Source organism: Pleurodeles waltl, chromosome 1_2 (genome assembly GCF_031143425.1).
Source record: "Pleurodeles waltl isolate 20211129_DDA chromosome 1_2, aPleWal1.hap1.20221129, whole genome shotgun sequence".
NCBI classification, from domain to species: Eukaryota; Metazoa; Chordata; class Amphibia; order Caudata; family Salamandridae; genus Pleurodeles; species Pleurodeles waltl.
Window position 1 is genome coordinate 885,449,110 of NC_090437.1, and position 14,949 is coordinate 885,464,058.

General features: G+C 46.2%; 1 protein-coding gene across 3 annotated transcripts in view; it reads right to left on the reverse strand.

The window, feature by feature from the left end:
- The window catches only part of CENPU (centromere protein U), a 427,790-nt gene that overhangs the window by 397,600 nt on the left and 15,241 nt on the right, over nt 1-14,949 (reverse strand). For 2 of the 3 annotated variants that reach the window (XM_069199521.1, XM_069199511.1), the window contains exons 2-3: nt 12,665-12,758; nt 11,157-11,223 (exon numbers count right to left, since the gene is read on the reverse strand). In XM_069199521.1, the coding sequence (XP_069055622.1) occupies nt 11,157-11,223; nt 12,665-12,705 (108 nt within the window). In that variant the 5' untranslated portion in view covers nt 12,706-12,758. The remainder of the gene's footprint in view (nt 1-11,156; nt 11,224-12,664; nt 12,759-14,949) is intronic. The other variant, XM_069199530.1, reaches the window with a different exon arrangement.

Consider the following 14,949-nt stretch of genomic DNA (forward strand, 5'->3'; position numbering starts at 1 on the left):
CACTCAAAGGCAGGCACAAAGTGAAGGGCAAGGTAACAGTGCTCTATGCATTCTTGCCACATGAGAAGACATTTAGATTAGTAGCAGAGACTACAAGTCCCCCAATGCACCACATGAAATGCGCACCCACCTTAGGGGGGGCACCTTACCAGAATCTTTTTTTTCTAATGCTATAAACCTATACAAGAGTTGTGGCCCTAAAAGGAAGGCACTTACCACTGACCGACAATTTTTACAAGCCCCATAAAAAAATATTTTACGAAGCCAGATCACTTCTTTGTTCTCAGACCTCCAACAGCCTGCTCGCACGGTAATCTCCTTTCTTCACTTTGCCTGTCACTCAATCAATCTCCTATCTCGGTTTAGAATTTGGCTCTCACTCCCCATCTAAGACCATAAACGTTCACTGTATCCTCGCTAAGCCCACATCCGCCACAGCACCCTGTGACCAAACTCTAAAGACATCAACACATCCAAATCCACGTCGACAAGCTGAATAAATCCGTACACTGAACAAGGTTTACTCCTCCTCCACACCATCAGACCCTTCTGCTCTTTAGATTTAACAAATATTGCCTTCTAATCATAACTTCTATCCTGTCTGACTACACTTTTTTCAATCCTGTATTCAGTTCTAAAATCTACATTTGATGCTTCAAATCAGCACAAGTTATATCTTTACTAAAAAAATTAAATAGTACTGCTGATCCCAAAACCCCAGCGAAATTTGAGCAACTCACCCTTGAATGACTCACTGGTACATTCTTCACCATCCACGACCTAATTAACCCCTTCAGTCTGGTTTTCAAGCGTCAAACCCCAGAGAAACAAGTCACAACATCCAACTCTCATCTACGCTAAAACCCATAGTGCTCTTGGCTGCATTTGATACCATTGATCAGACTCGCCATACAAAGCAAGCAAATGGTGGTCATCTTATTTTTTAAAACAGTCTCTCTTGGTGGCACTGACGAATTGTCATTTGTCCATTCATACTCATCTAATCAAAGACCGAAATTAGTCACTTTAGTGCCACCTCAGCTCCTGCATAGATTTCTATCTTCATGCTATTTCCCCAGGCACTCAGGCCTTGAACAATTTTAACAAGTATTTGCAATGCAATGAGTCTTGCATTTGCTCGAGTTGGAGCTGTTAACGTTGCAAATTCCTAACTGGACTTTTCTTGAGACTTAAATTGAAAACGAAAAGTAAAACAGTTGACATAAGCGAGCCGACTGAAAGTGCTACGGCCACCATGAGCGCGAAGGAGAGACACAAAAGGAAGAAGAAGTTCACTCGAAGTCAAATGTATCGGCAGTGTGATTATCCATGTAACAGGGTCAGCATCCAAGGAGGTAACCAATCCGCACCAAGGAGGGTCAAACGTAAAGCATTTACCAATGATAAAGTATTTTTGAAAGGGAAGCCCACGAACGAGTGATAATGATGGGCTTGCAGTGGGCATGGTTAAAAGCTCAGAAGACTTACAACAGGTCAGGGCGCTTGCGCACTCGACCTAAAAATGTTACCAGACCTGCAGCTCTAGTGACCTGAATAATCTACACGGCCTAACTGTACACCTGATCCTTTCCTCCTCTCATTTCTTTGATACTTATGTGGTCTAATGCACTCTAGTGATGCTATAAATAAAATACAAATCCATAAACTGGTCTCAAATTGTGTAAACCTAGGCAAATCAGCTTCTCTGCTGTACAAAACCTATTTTGTTTAATTTAACAGACTATGGCGGTCATTATGAACACAGTGGGAAACACTGCTGACGCCGTGGTGGCGGTGAACATAAGTCCGCTGTTGGCGGTGAATGGAAACCCGCCATATAATGAACGAAAATCACAACCCTGCTAAAAATCACCAGACCACCACTCCCCGCCATGACCCTGTCGCCAGGAATCCCAGACCTCCCCACCCTGCCACCGCCGAGCACACCCACATCCCCCCCTCCAAATAATGATGCACAAATCACCTTGGCGGACAGTGGAGGCCGGACGACCATTGGCGATTCCGACCGCCACGAGCGGCAAGTGGACTGAACAGCAAGAAGTGCACACATTGGATAAGCGTGCAGCCCACACACCTGGCACACCAGAGGCAGACACTGTACGCCACCATACACGAGACACACCGACCCACAGAAGAGCACCCTCACAGCGTTCCCAGCCCCGAGACACACTCACCATGTCACCCCCCAAACATCCACACTTCACAGAAAGGGAGTTAAGGACCATGGTGGACGAGATCCTGAAGGTGGAGCCACAAATATTCAGGGCTGAGGTGCAGCACACACCCATCGCAAGGAAGATGGAGCTAAGACAGACCATTGTGAACAGGGTCAATGCAGTGGGACACCATCCACACACCAGGGACGACATCCGGAAGAGATGGAACGACCTGCGGAGGAAGGTCAGGGGCATGGCATCAAGGCACCACATTGCAGTCCAGAAGACTGGGGGTGGACCGCCACCAACACCACCAGAATACACAGACTGGGAGGAAAAGATACTGGCCATCCTGCACCCTGAGGGACTCACTGGAGGAATGGACTCGGGCAAGTCATAAACATATACCCCATATACACCATACCTGTAATGCATGCACCACCCCACCCACATCCAACAGGCAACAGCCACTAAATCTACCCCCCTCATGACCACAAACCCACTAACAGGCCCACATCCCTCGCCCTGTGCACAGCCACCTACCCCTGCAAGTACCCATAATGGAACAACACCCCCCACCACAATGCAACCCCACAGTCGAAGCAAAATGCAGTGTCAACCTCTCAAAGGCACCCTGTAAGGCCACTGAAAGTAACCCTAGCACAAAATAGCCCAGTCCTGTTCACCCCAAACATTCGTGCAGCTGTAACAGACATGTCTATGTCCCCCAACAGGCACCACCACCCATGCCACCCTAACAGACAGGACAAGGAGTGCCAGTGCCTCCCAGGGAGACAGAGGCACCTCACAGGACACTGTTGAAGGATCCCTGGACACTGATGAGCAGGCAGGCCTCACACACAGTCCTGGACTGTCACCATGCAGCAGCCCCACCCAGGAAACCACTGTCACCCCTACCAGTCAAAACCAGCAGCCCAGGGCAAGCGTCCCCACACCAGTGTATCCAGGCCACAGACTGGTGGAACACAGGTCCAGAGGCCACAGTCTCCCACTCCCAACATGCAATAACGCGAGGACCCCAGTACGAGTGGTACTGCCAGACCTGTGCAGGAGACACAGGCACAGTGGGCTAGGGCAAGTGCAAGGGTGTCATTGGGCCAGGGCGGAGGCCACAGGATGGATGCAGCATCCCAGGACGTGATATCAGAGGTATTGGTGGCCTACCAGCATACCCATGACAGGATGGCACAGATAGTGTCCACCCTGGAGCACAGTCAGAGGATGCAGCAGGAACACCACCAACAGGCCATAAAGCAGTGGAATCAGCACAACGCCACAATGGCCACCATAGCAGGAGCACTGCTGTAGCTGGTACAAACCCAGTCTGAGACCCACACAGGACAGGAGGCCCCCACTGCAGCACCGGACACCCACAATGAAATTACACCATCAGCAGAAACATCCCAGGAACTTCCCTCACAAGAAACCCAAGGGCCTACCATGTCATCCCCTCAAGACCAACAGCAAGCGCCCAAACGGACCCTCAGGTCAAGATATGGCACTGTAACCCCAGCAAAGAACAAGGCCCCCTTCAAGAAGTAACTCTGCAACACTCTGCACAGCAACCATCCCACTCAATCAGCCTCCACACATTGCTAAGAGGCAATATGAACTAATGTAAGAAAAGATGGACCCATCAATACTACCCACAAGGATGCCAGCATGTTGGCTTTGAGGACACCCACCCCCTACGACTTGCCATCAATGTAAATAGCACTATTCACTCCCTACAACCAATAAAAAACATATCACACCTGTTAAAATGTGAACAAAGTGAAGTATGGATGCAACTGGCTGATAACCACTTTATTGTCAAATCTTTGCATGAAGGGAGTCCTATGTGTCCAAATGTGGGCCCTAAGTAAATGCAGAAAATATCAATCTGTACCATGCAGATCTGGATCATGTTTCACATATCATTATCAACCCCCCTATATGACTGAGCACACTGACAGTATGTGTCACAAACCCCAATGTCAGCCCTTAGTCCCACACAGTTACTGGAAGTAGACTTGTATCAGTTGGGTCCTGTAATTGACATCTTCCACTTCCGCATCATCACTATCACTCTCCTCCCCTCTCTGAGGAAGCTGGTCAGGACACACAGCACCCTCCACCTCCAAGAGGGGGATAGAATGTCTCACTGCCATGATGTAAAGCATGCAGCAGGCCACCACTATTCTACACACCTTTTCAGGCCAATAGGCCATGGAACCCCCAGAGATATGTAGACAACGAAATCTAGCCTTCAGGAGACCTATTGTGCTCTCTATCACCCTCCTAGTACGTCCATGGGCCTCATTGTAATTCCTCTCTGCATCTGTCCTAGGATTCCTCACTGGTGTCAGGAGCCAACACAAGTTTGGATAGCCAGAATCACCTAGAAAAAGGTGCAATACAGAGTAGTCATTGTTAAGCCCCTTAGTCAGACATCCTGGCTGTCTGCTATGTGTCAGTTAGTAACAGACACACTTACCTATGATAAACCCTCTGTCCTCTTGGAGTTGTTCCATCCTCTGTGACACACTACTGTTCCTCAACACAAAGGAATCATGGACTGAACGTGGGAACTTGGCATTCACATGTGAGATGTACTGGTCTGCAGTACATATTAATTGGATGTTCATGGAGTGAAAGTTCTTCCTGTTTCTGTTCACCTGTTCACTCACTCTTGGGGGTATGATCGGTATGTGGGTGCCATCGATGGCACCTATCATATGGGGTATGTTGGCAAAGGCATAGAATTCTGACTTGATGGCAGGGAGGTCAGTACTTTGGGGAAACCTCACGTAGGACTGCAGGTGCCGTACAAATGCATTTAGAAATCTTGTCGGTACTGTGCTGAACATTGGCTGTGAAAATCCGGCACCCATGCCTACTGTCACTCGAAATGAGCCCGTGGCCAGGAAATGGAGTGCAGAGAGTGCCTGCACTTCAGTAGGGACAGCATGCTCATTACAATTTCCCAGAGTTAGTGCAGGATCCAGTAAAGCACAAAGTTCCTGAATTGTTGCACGTGTGAATCTGTAATTGATCATGATCCGACGCTCCACCATGGTCCTCATATCCACAAGTGGTTTGTACACTAATGGTGCCCTTCCTCGCCACAAGGGTCGGTACCTACGAGGGGCATCAAAAAGGTGTGATGAACACACATACATAGGCACACATTGTCATCAATTCTGCGATACATGACTCAACATTAACTGCTTCTTGACAGATCTACATCTACACCTTAATGAGGGAACAGTGTTTTTCATGTGTGGTATATTACGGAATGGTCACATGCATAGGTGCTTCTTGTGGCTAGTAGGGCCTGCATTGTGCACATTTTTATTTCGAGATGCGCAGTTACTGCCAAAATGTCTGTCCACTGTAATCCAGGCCTTTCGTTGTGGAAGTGACCTGTTTACCGCCATTCGCACCGTCATTGGTTAACATGGATGCCAATGGGGAATCCTGGCGTATCATGATTGCCGCCAGCAGTGACGATGCACACCACCGCGGTACGTACGCGATTTCATCATCTATTATTCACTTGACTCCCTGATCTTGTGCGGACAGGTACTCCACTGTGTGTACTGCTGTGGCCTGCCTCTGGTCATGGATGTGGCTCGTGTTGCAGGGGAAAGAGCCCCGGCCTTCACCCAGGAGGAACTGGAGAGGCTAGTGGACGGGGTCCTGCCCCTGTACGCAAAACTCTACGGATGGCCAGAGGTACAGGTGAGTCTGGGTTTAGGGGGCACTGTTTGGGTGTAATGGGTGGTGTTGAATGCACATATGTGTGCACGTCTGAGCCTGCATGGGCCGTGGTGGTGCATGGCATGCTGCGTGCGTATGGCCTGTAAGTCTGAGAGTACTGGCCATCCCATAGTGGACAAATAGCCAGCTGTACCTATCTTGCAAGTGCCTGACCTCTGTGTTCCATATCTGTGTCACCCTTTTAGGTCAGCGCCCACCAGAAGAGGGCATTTTGGCATGCCATCGCCAACGAGATGCGGACCCTGGGGGTTTACAACCGGCGGACCACCCACTGCAGAAAGAGGTGGGAGGACCTGCGGTGCTGGGCACGTAAGATCTGTGAAGCCCAGCTGGGAACGTCCTCCCAACGTGGAAGGGGTGCCCGTCGGGCACTGACCCCCCTCATGCGACGTATCCTGGCGGTGGCGTACCCAGACCTGGATGGGCGCTTGAAGGCTGCACAGCAGTCACAAGGGGATGAGTACTCATGTCACAAACTTGAAGGATGTCTGTGTGTGCATTAGGGTTCATGCTGCTAAGAGGCAGGGACTCTGACTGGTGTCCATGTACGTTATGGTCCCCAAAGGGTGTAGGTGTGTCTTGGTCAGGTCTCCCACACGTCACCTCCTTACGTAGTCCAGGGGATGGGTGTAGAGCAGTATTCTGGTCAGTAGTCAGGGGCATGGGCATGGCCATGGCCACAGTGAACGGTGCTGCCTGTTGGGTGTGTCTTCTGGGTAGGTGTATGTCTGGCCACTATGTACCTCCATTCAGCTATTTACAAGTGTCTCTCCTGTTTTGTCTCCCCATCCCTGTTCCCTTGCGTTGGTTTGGTACAGCAGCAACATCTGGCGAGGGAGCTGAGGCAACGGCAAGTGGGGAAGCAGCGGCCCACGGATCCTTGGAGGCAGACACATCCAACGCCCAGGGGAGTTCCACGGGGGGAGGCAACTATCACTGGAGGTAGTGACTCCGAGACCTCCTCCGATGGGGGCTCCCCGGCGGTGGCGGACCCTAGTGGCCACACCACTACAGTGACATCTTCCGCCACCCCCATTCCATCACCGCCCTCCCTTCTGCTCCCCACCAAGTTGCCCGTGCCCGCTCACCCAGAAAGGTTGCCATCTCCTTCGCCCCAGGCACCTCCTCCCCTGCCTCAGTCAGCCCTGCTGCCCTCTCCGAGGAGGTTATTGAGCTACTGAGAACCATCTCTGTAGGGCAGACACCCATTGTAAATGCCATCCATGGGCTAGCATCAGAGGTGTAGCAGACAAATGCCTATCTGGATGGCATTCACGGTGCCGTGTCTGCCCTACAGAGATCTTTTCAGGATCTGGGCCTCCTCTTGGACGGCAGCCAGTTTCCCTGGCCATTCCGCCCCCCTCCAACCTCCTCTACCCCTTCCAGCACCCCACTCCCTTCACCCGTCCAAAGCGCACATTCAGACACGCAGTCAAGCACATCAACACACAAGAAGCACACTTCTAAACACAAGCACCACACCTCCCACCACAAGCATTCACACAGCCGACAGACACATGCACACACAACAACATCCACTTCCCCGAGTGTGCCCACCTCTTCAGCCTCCGTCTGTCCCCTCTACATCCATACCCTCATGCACTGCCCCTTGAGTTACTGTTGCTACTCCTCTTCCTGCACTCACCACAATATCAGATATCCATACATGCACCCCATACACCACACCTGCACTCACCACAACTACTGTAGTTAACACATGCAGCAAACTCACCAGACTTGCAGACACCCACACAACATACATCCACACTATCTGCCTGCCTTCTCCCACTGTGTTCACCCCCCCTCCAAAAACACACAAACGCACCAAGACAACCACCCATCACACATCCACTGCACCACAGCACACTGTCCAGTCACCTGCACCCACTACACGCACCCCTACACCACATACATCCTCTGCATCTGCCTCCACTCCCACACCCTCATCCAGGACCACCCCAATTGCTCCAAAAAACTTTTCCTCTCCTGTGCTGACCTCATCCAACCCACTGGCCCACCCCGTCTTGACGCTACGCATGCTCACCTCCTCCCCTGTCCGCCCTTCACAATCCCGTGCCCCTTCCCCAGAGGAAAAAAAAGGCCCGGGCAGAGCCTAGTCCATCTGGCTCCACCCACTCAAACCCCCCCCACCTTCAAAGGACAAGCCCATACCCCCTCCACCTTCCAAACGAAAGTCCAAGGCCCACCCCGTCGCAAATCCCCACCCCCACCACGCCCTACCCCTGTTCCGCGAGGTGCCTGGATGCCCCTTTGTTGCCCCATTAGGTGGAGTACTGTGCACTTTTGGGAGTCAGGTTGGGTCTGTTGTGGCCCATGGCACTTGTAGCGGTACAGACTGGCCATTGGCCCTGTTTGAAGTAGTTGGCTCTGTGAGCTTTAATACAATATTTCTGTGTGGCCTGTGTTTTAGCTGCACACTGTTGAACCCTGGTCTTTCGTTTCATTGTTTATGGGTGTGGGGCATTTGTATGTACTATGGTCAAGTTGGATTTGCCTTGTGTCGGGTAAGTACCTCTTGCTGTGGGGTGTATGACTTGTGCTACTGTGAAGGGTTGGGGGGCGTTGCTGGGTGGGTGGAGTGGGTGGGTGGGTATGTAACTGTGCCCTTTCCTCCCTTGTTTTGTAGGTTGCAGTACTTACCGTTGTCGTCTTCGTCGGCGGTCTCGGTCGTGGAGGTATATGGCAAGGAGCAGGGGTGGCATGAACTGCAGCTCTCTATCCACGTCTGCTTCAGCGCGTTGTGAGGGCCTCTGGTGAGTGTTTCATTGGATTTGGTTCATTTCCACCTGGCTTTGCGTGGTGGTGGTTCCTGCCCCGGAACTGACGGAGGACTGGTGGTTCATTATCTGATGGGCGGGTTGGGCCTTTCCGTCGGCCTGTGGGCGGACTCTGCCGTCGCCGTCGGCACTCCTCTACTGGCAGTGGGTGGTTTTCTGGATGCCTGTGTTTCGTTTGGTTCATTATTTGGCGGTCTGGACGGCTCCTCTGTTGGCGGTTTTTACCACCACCGCCGCCGGCGCGGTACGGACCGCCGTGTTCATACTGAGGGCCTATATGTATAATAAAATACTAGACCACATATATGGTACACACGGTTCCAAGACTTGCCTCTTGGTTCACTAGCATCATTGTCATCAGGACATTGGAAGGAATGTTTTTCAGTTCATCTTTAAAAACTCATACTTTCAATTCATATATTGCTATAGCACTGTAATGACATGTGTTTTGACCACGGACTCCCTACGTTGCACTTAGCTTAGCTTGCCCACCATCACATTAGCCACTACCAACTACAGACTCCATTTTGCATTCAGCTTAGCCTTAGCTTTACTGCCACATTAAAGGTGCAAGTATTTTTCCGTGCACAACATGTTATGCAACGTGTTTTCTCGTTCATGTTTTTATTCTGCATGTCTGCGTGTTCTTTCTCATCAAGGGCTAGGACATAACATGGAGGAGTTAGTCAGTCAGCAAGATAAGTATGTACTAGGATGATATTTATGGTATGACAGGGAACGGTTTAGTTTTGTGAGGGGCACCTTGGGAACCTGGCCAGTTCCAATGTGTTTCTTTCAAAGCTGACCTGAAGTAGCTCTGAATAACAGGGAGCAGGGAGGGGGGATTAGGTGGTTCTGAAAATCTCCTCTCCGTTTAAGGTATATAAGAGACCCAGGATTGACATTGGGGAGTTTCAGAGACTTCGGTCAGGATTGAGACGTCAAATGTCTGACATCCCGTGAGGGTGAATCTCTCTTTCTCTTCCAGGGCCAATCTTGGAGTCTACGGCTTGAAGCTACTGAGAAAAAGATGAAGAAGCAACTGTGCTCCACAGTGATGCATTTTTACTAATTATTTGCTTTGCATTGTGTATGAATATACACACACACACACATATATATATATATTACCAAGTAAAGAGATTTAATTTGTTTTGATCCTATTAAAATATGTGTTTCCATCACAAATCTGAATTTTGAAAAAGTGCTTTCCTGACTACTTAAATATATTTTCAAATATTTGAACAGTTCATTTACAAGCTATTTGAATGTGTTATGAAAAAACTGACATCCACCAGCCCTTCTTTTCAAACTGCCTGTACCCCAGCATGATTGTCAGATAGTTCACTTTGCTTTTCTTTCTCTGGCTGCAAAGTTAAAGGAATTTGTAAACACCAATCTCCAGGATAAAATAAGTAGCAATTTGGAAGAAGACAAACTGATATGTGACCTTAATGTGCACAAGATAACAAGATTTAAAGGAATTTTTATACCTCATTCACTTTCTGAATGAGTTGAACACCTGTAGCCAGTCCAGGCCAGTGGGCCCCATAAATAGCTCACTCTGATCAAATCTGAATCACCATGACGAGTAGAAGAGTTGTTTTCTTAAGGCCTGCACACTTCCCAGCATCACCATCCATACATTTAGATGTTAACTTAAAGTTAACCACGCACCTTTAAACCTTCATTACCAATGCAACCATTGCTGCCAAAGAACCCCAAATTCACACCTCACATCCGCTTTCACACCACCAAAACACTGTCCATCACTTTTTCTTAGCAGAATTGACTACTGCAACATCCTACTAGTGGTTTCTCGCCCCTTATTCGTTCTAACCACTGTCAAAGCACTCAACTTTATAACACTGTCATCAAATTGGCTAGCTGTCAGAATAAAAGTAGGTGTGATATGCAAATTAGTAATCATTGTATAGAAAGCAATAAACAACTAATCCCCAGCTACATACTTCTTATGATCATCAAATACATGTGACTCACAACCTTTGAACCACAAATCGAATCCTCACTACCACTCGCAAACTTCCCTACAGGGTTAACAGTCATACCATTTACCTGAACATCACCCATGGAACGGTTCCCTTTCAATCTATGATCCACCTTTTACTTCTCATCATTCAAAACTGCCCTGAAGACTCGTTCAAACTAGAGATGAATCATGCCTAATTCTATGTCCTCTCCCTCACAATTCACGGATCTCCTCCCTATATAAGTCATATAATATCCCTGAATAATGACTTACCAGCATGAAGCTCATCGTTTGTTTTCGGCATGTAACACCCAAACTTAACTGTAAATTATCTTTATGCTTTGTTTCTATAACCACATCCAGTATTTATTGGCTAAATTCACCGGCTCTTCGCAATAAATAACTTACACTCAAATTGCCTGACAAATTCTTCACAATTTCTTCTAGTCTTTTATGGACGCGTGCTTCCTTTGCCCTAGAAAACAAACAATTTGAAACATATGCATAAAATTAAGACAAAAATATAATATTGTACAGGTAGTCCATTTACAAGAAAAGGTTAACAAAAAAACTGTACAAGAAATCCTGACAGCTCTCGGTTTTGAAAACTCATTCGACAAAAAAAGCTGGACATTTCTCATAGGAACAGAACATTTGGGCTCAGTGGTTGTGAACTATGTACACCTTGGCTTCCCAATAAACAACGTGAAACCAATAATGGATCTAAATCTCTTTGCAAAATATATGATTTTATGCACAAAACTTAAACAACTCATTTTGACACGCAACATGATTATTCTCCAGAGACAGACAGAGAAGGTTTGCTACGAGGAAGAGTGAGTTTTAGGGTTAGGAAAAGTACCCATTTTGGAGTAGGTGGAAAAACTATGAAGACACACAGAACAGGACTACAAATCTGTACACTATAAACAAACACAATATGTTGTAAAGTTTAATTGCTATCACTCGATCGAAAAATGTTCCCTGGAACTTCATGGTTTGCTGTTGCTGAGGCGTTGTGAGAGAGAAAGGAATCTGCCCATGTTACAAACTTCATTCTTAGCAAAATCAGAGAAATCCTGGGATACCACAGAGTAGCAGATCCAGTGACAACTGGACTGGGGTAAAGGCGTAAGACAAATGGGGATTATAGGTAAATTAAAGAAAGAGGACGCCCTCAAATGCTATATAGGTTCTGGACCATATCAGTAATGGATAAGATTGCATACAGAAAATCAACAAAGAGATTGCTTTAGAAAAACATGATAGTGCTTAAAAACATGGGTAGTGCTTTCAACTACCTTACTAAAACTAACGTAGCTATGTTTATTAACCAAAGTTCACAGCATTGTATCTTTTCGGCTTAAGTATGACCTAAAGGAATCTAAGGTAACTTTAAAGAATTTGAAGGATGCAGTAAAGATTGGAAGACCTGTTTCTGTGGGTCGAAGGTTTTCAGAAGGTCTAACTTCAGAATGAGAGGCAAGTTAAGGTTATCCTTGTTGAGATGCAATTCCTTTGATAACCTTCAAAAATCAATAAAAAGTAAAAGTGCACCTGTACATCATCTGAGATAGTTGGTAGCAGACAGGATATCTCACATGACACAAGTTGAAAAGTGTTCTTTCTGCATCCTACTGCACTACCTTTTACAACAATCGTCTGCCTCAGGGTGTGCACTACAATTCCACCCTAATCGTTATGTTGCTCATCTTCTTACTAGTGTTTAGGTAGGCTTCTCCTCCCACCAATTCTGTCCTCAGCCCCTAATGTTTGCCTACCTTTAGGAGAACAGAAAACATGCAGCCAGTAAACAATTTGTAATCATAAAAGGTGGTTAAGAAAGATTTGCAAATCTATCCTTTGCAGTTTTTCTTTATAAAAAATATACGTTATTATGAACTACTTATACTTACTGTGTGATTTTCTTTGCAAATGGTTTCTTTTTATTTGCCATGTCTAGTTTAATCTCCAACGTGTTTTTGAGAAATTAAGCAAGTATGCCCATGCCTGTGAAGAGGAGGATAAAGGACTGTATTAATTGATGCCACACCTTTCAAGAAGTCCTCAAACTGGATTCCTTCAAGGTGTACTCAAACAGCTGGCACACACAGAAACAGTACAATAAGACCTTAGCCACTTATTTATATGCATGGTATGTGCAATGCTTTCAGTTTGTTTTGCCTCGGAAGATGTTACTCAGACTATGTATGCTGTCCTAGACATGTCACTTGTACTGTTTCTGTACAATGATGCACAGAAAAACCACATTCCCTTTTCTAAACTACCTTGGCAATTCTGTGAACGCCCAGAAATAACTCAACTGACTAGTAATGCTAATTCTTTAAAGAATACCACATGACAATAGTCTTCCTTTTGCTTTCAAGTGCTAGTCACTTGTGGCCCTTTTGTGCCCCATTCACAAATCATCAACTCCTCTTTCTTCTTTATAGAGTTTTTTAGGTGCTAAAACCAGCTAAGCATTAGAGTGGTGCAAGGAGAACAGAAAAAGTTATGTGGCCAACCGGTTGATTACAGGAAAGGAATGCGTTATTTATTTTTCAAAAGGTATGCACAACTCAACAAATAACATTCCCTGCTGCAGGTTATTTATTCCACACTGAATGCAAGGAAAGGAGCAACCCTTGCTGCTTTTACCTCTGGAACCATTGATTACAACTTGTGTAAAGTCAAATTACTGTGTGGAATTCACTCTGTACAATTATCAGTGGTCCAGTGTTCCCGTGTCGAGATTTCCTGGAATGTGAACACCTGATCAGTTTTACTAGACATAAAATCAAGCTGGCAAAATTGCATTGGGAAATGGCTGCATTGCAGAAAGGGGTGGTTCCCGGCCCCTATTTGACTCTCTTCATGGACGCAGGAAAACATGTAGTGCACCCCCTCTCCCCAACTATGTAACATCCCCCCACCTTTTTCCACCAGCCCAAAAGGCCTTGTAAGCATTTACCACTTGCTCAGAGCAGATTGTGAATGTGTGTTAAACCCCCTGCCATTGGGAATTCTGGGCCTAATTTAGAACATGGCAGACGGGTTACTATTTCACTACAGTAACAGATGACCCATTGCCCAATATCTAAATTCCATTATATCTGATGGGATTTCGATTTCAGGGGACTGGACATCAGTCACTGTTGTGTCCGAGTAACCTGTCCGCCAAGTTCCTCTGTATGGAATTCCACTCAGGTAATCCAAGATCAGCACACTTTTTATCCATTCAGAGTTATTTAACTTATATAGCAAGAATTATGTGTAGAGATTCCAACGGTTAATGGAAATTCCAGACCACCCACAACTTCTCATTATGCATAATCAGGGTCTAAATAATCTATCTGCTATATACAAATAGACTGTTTTCCTTAAATAGTCTAGCAAGTTACCAAAAATACTTTTGGAAGCAATTATTAATTTCTTAGACATTACATTTGTTTGGACTGAAAGCAAACATGGTCTATTAAGATTTGGAGGAATATTCCAGTTCATTAATTTTTGTCACTGTGAATTCTGGAACATTTGATGTTTAAATATTGCCTTTGCTTGAGCCTAGTACTAGTGAATTTCGCATTTAGAATGTATTAAGGTGCTTTTGGCCCACAGTGTGAAAAAATTGGCATCCTTTCATACAAACATTTGAAATATATAAATACATTAAAGATTTAAAAACAATGGCACTAAAATCACAAACTATCACATAAGATATATTAAAAAGGATACATTAAAAAATACATTAAAAAGAGACATTCATGTTAAAAGTCCTGAGATTTCATAAAAGTACTACCCAAAACACATACACAAACACCTAAGTCCTATTGGGCTTACTGAGCATCCCTGATTTTTGTGCAGATATTCCAACTTTTCCTCAAAATTAAGGCAGTTGCTTTCGTTGTATTGCTTCAAGGTCACTTAACAAGTAAAATATTTGTGTAGAATCTAAGCTACTGAATTAGACCGGATCTTTTTAGAAAACTTGTGTGACAGCATAAAATGTTCCACATCCTCTCTTTAGCCATGTATCTAAAATTGCAAGATTTCGTCTATTCTTGGTGGCATTCAATAGTAGGCCACCATCCCCTTGCCAAAGCAAAAAGCCTTCTTTCTCTCTAACTCACTAGCAGGACAAGCTATTGTTCAGCATTATGCAATGGACTGAACAAACCAGGGTGGCACCTGGGGATTCCTA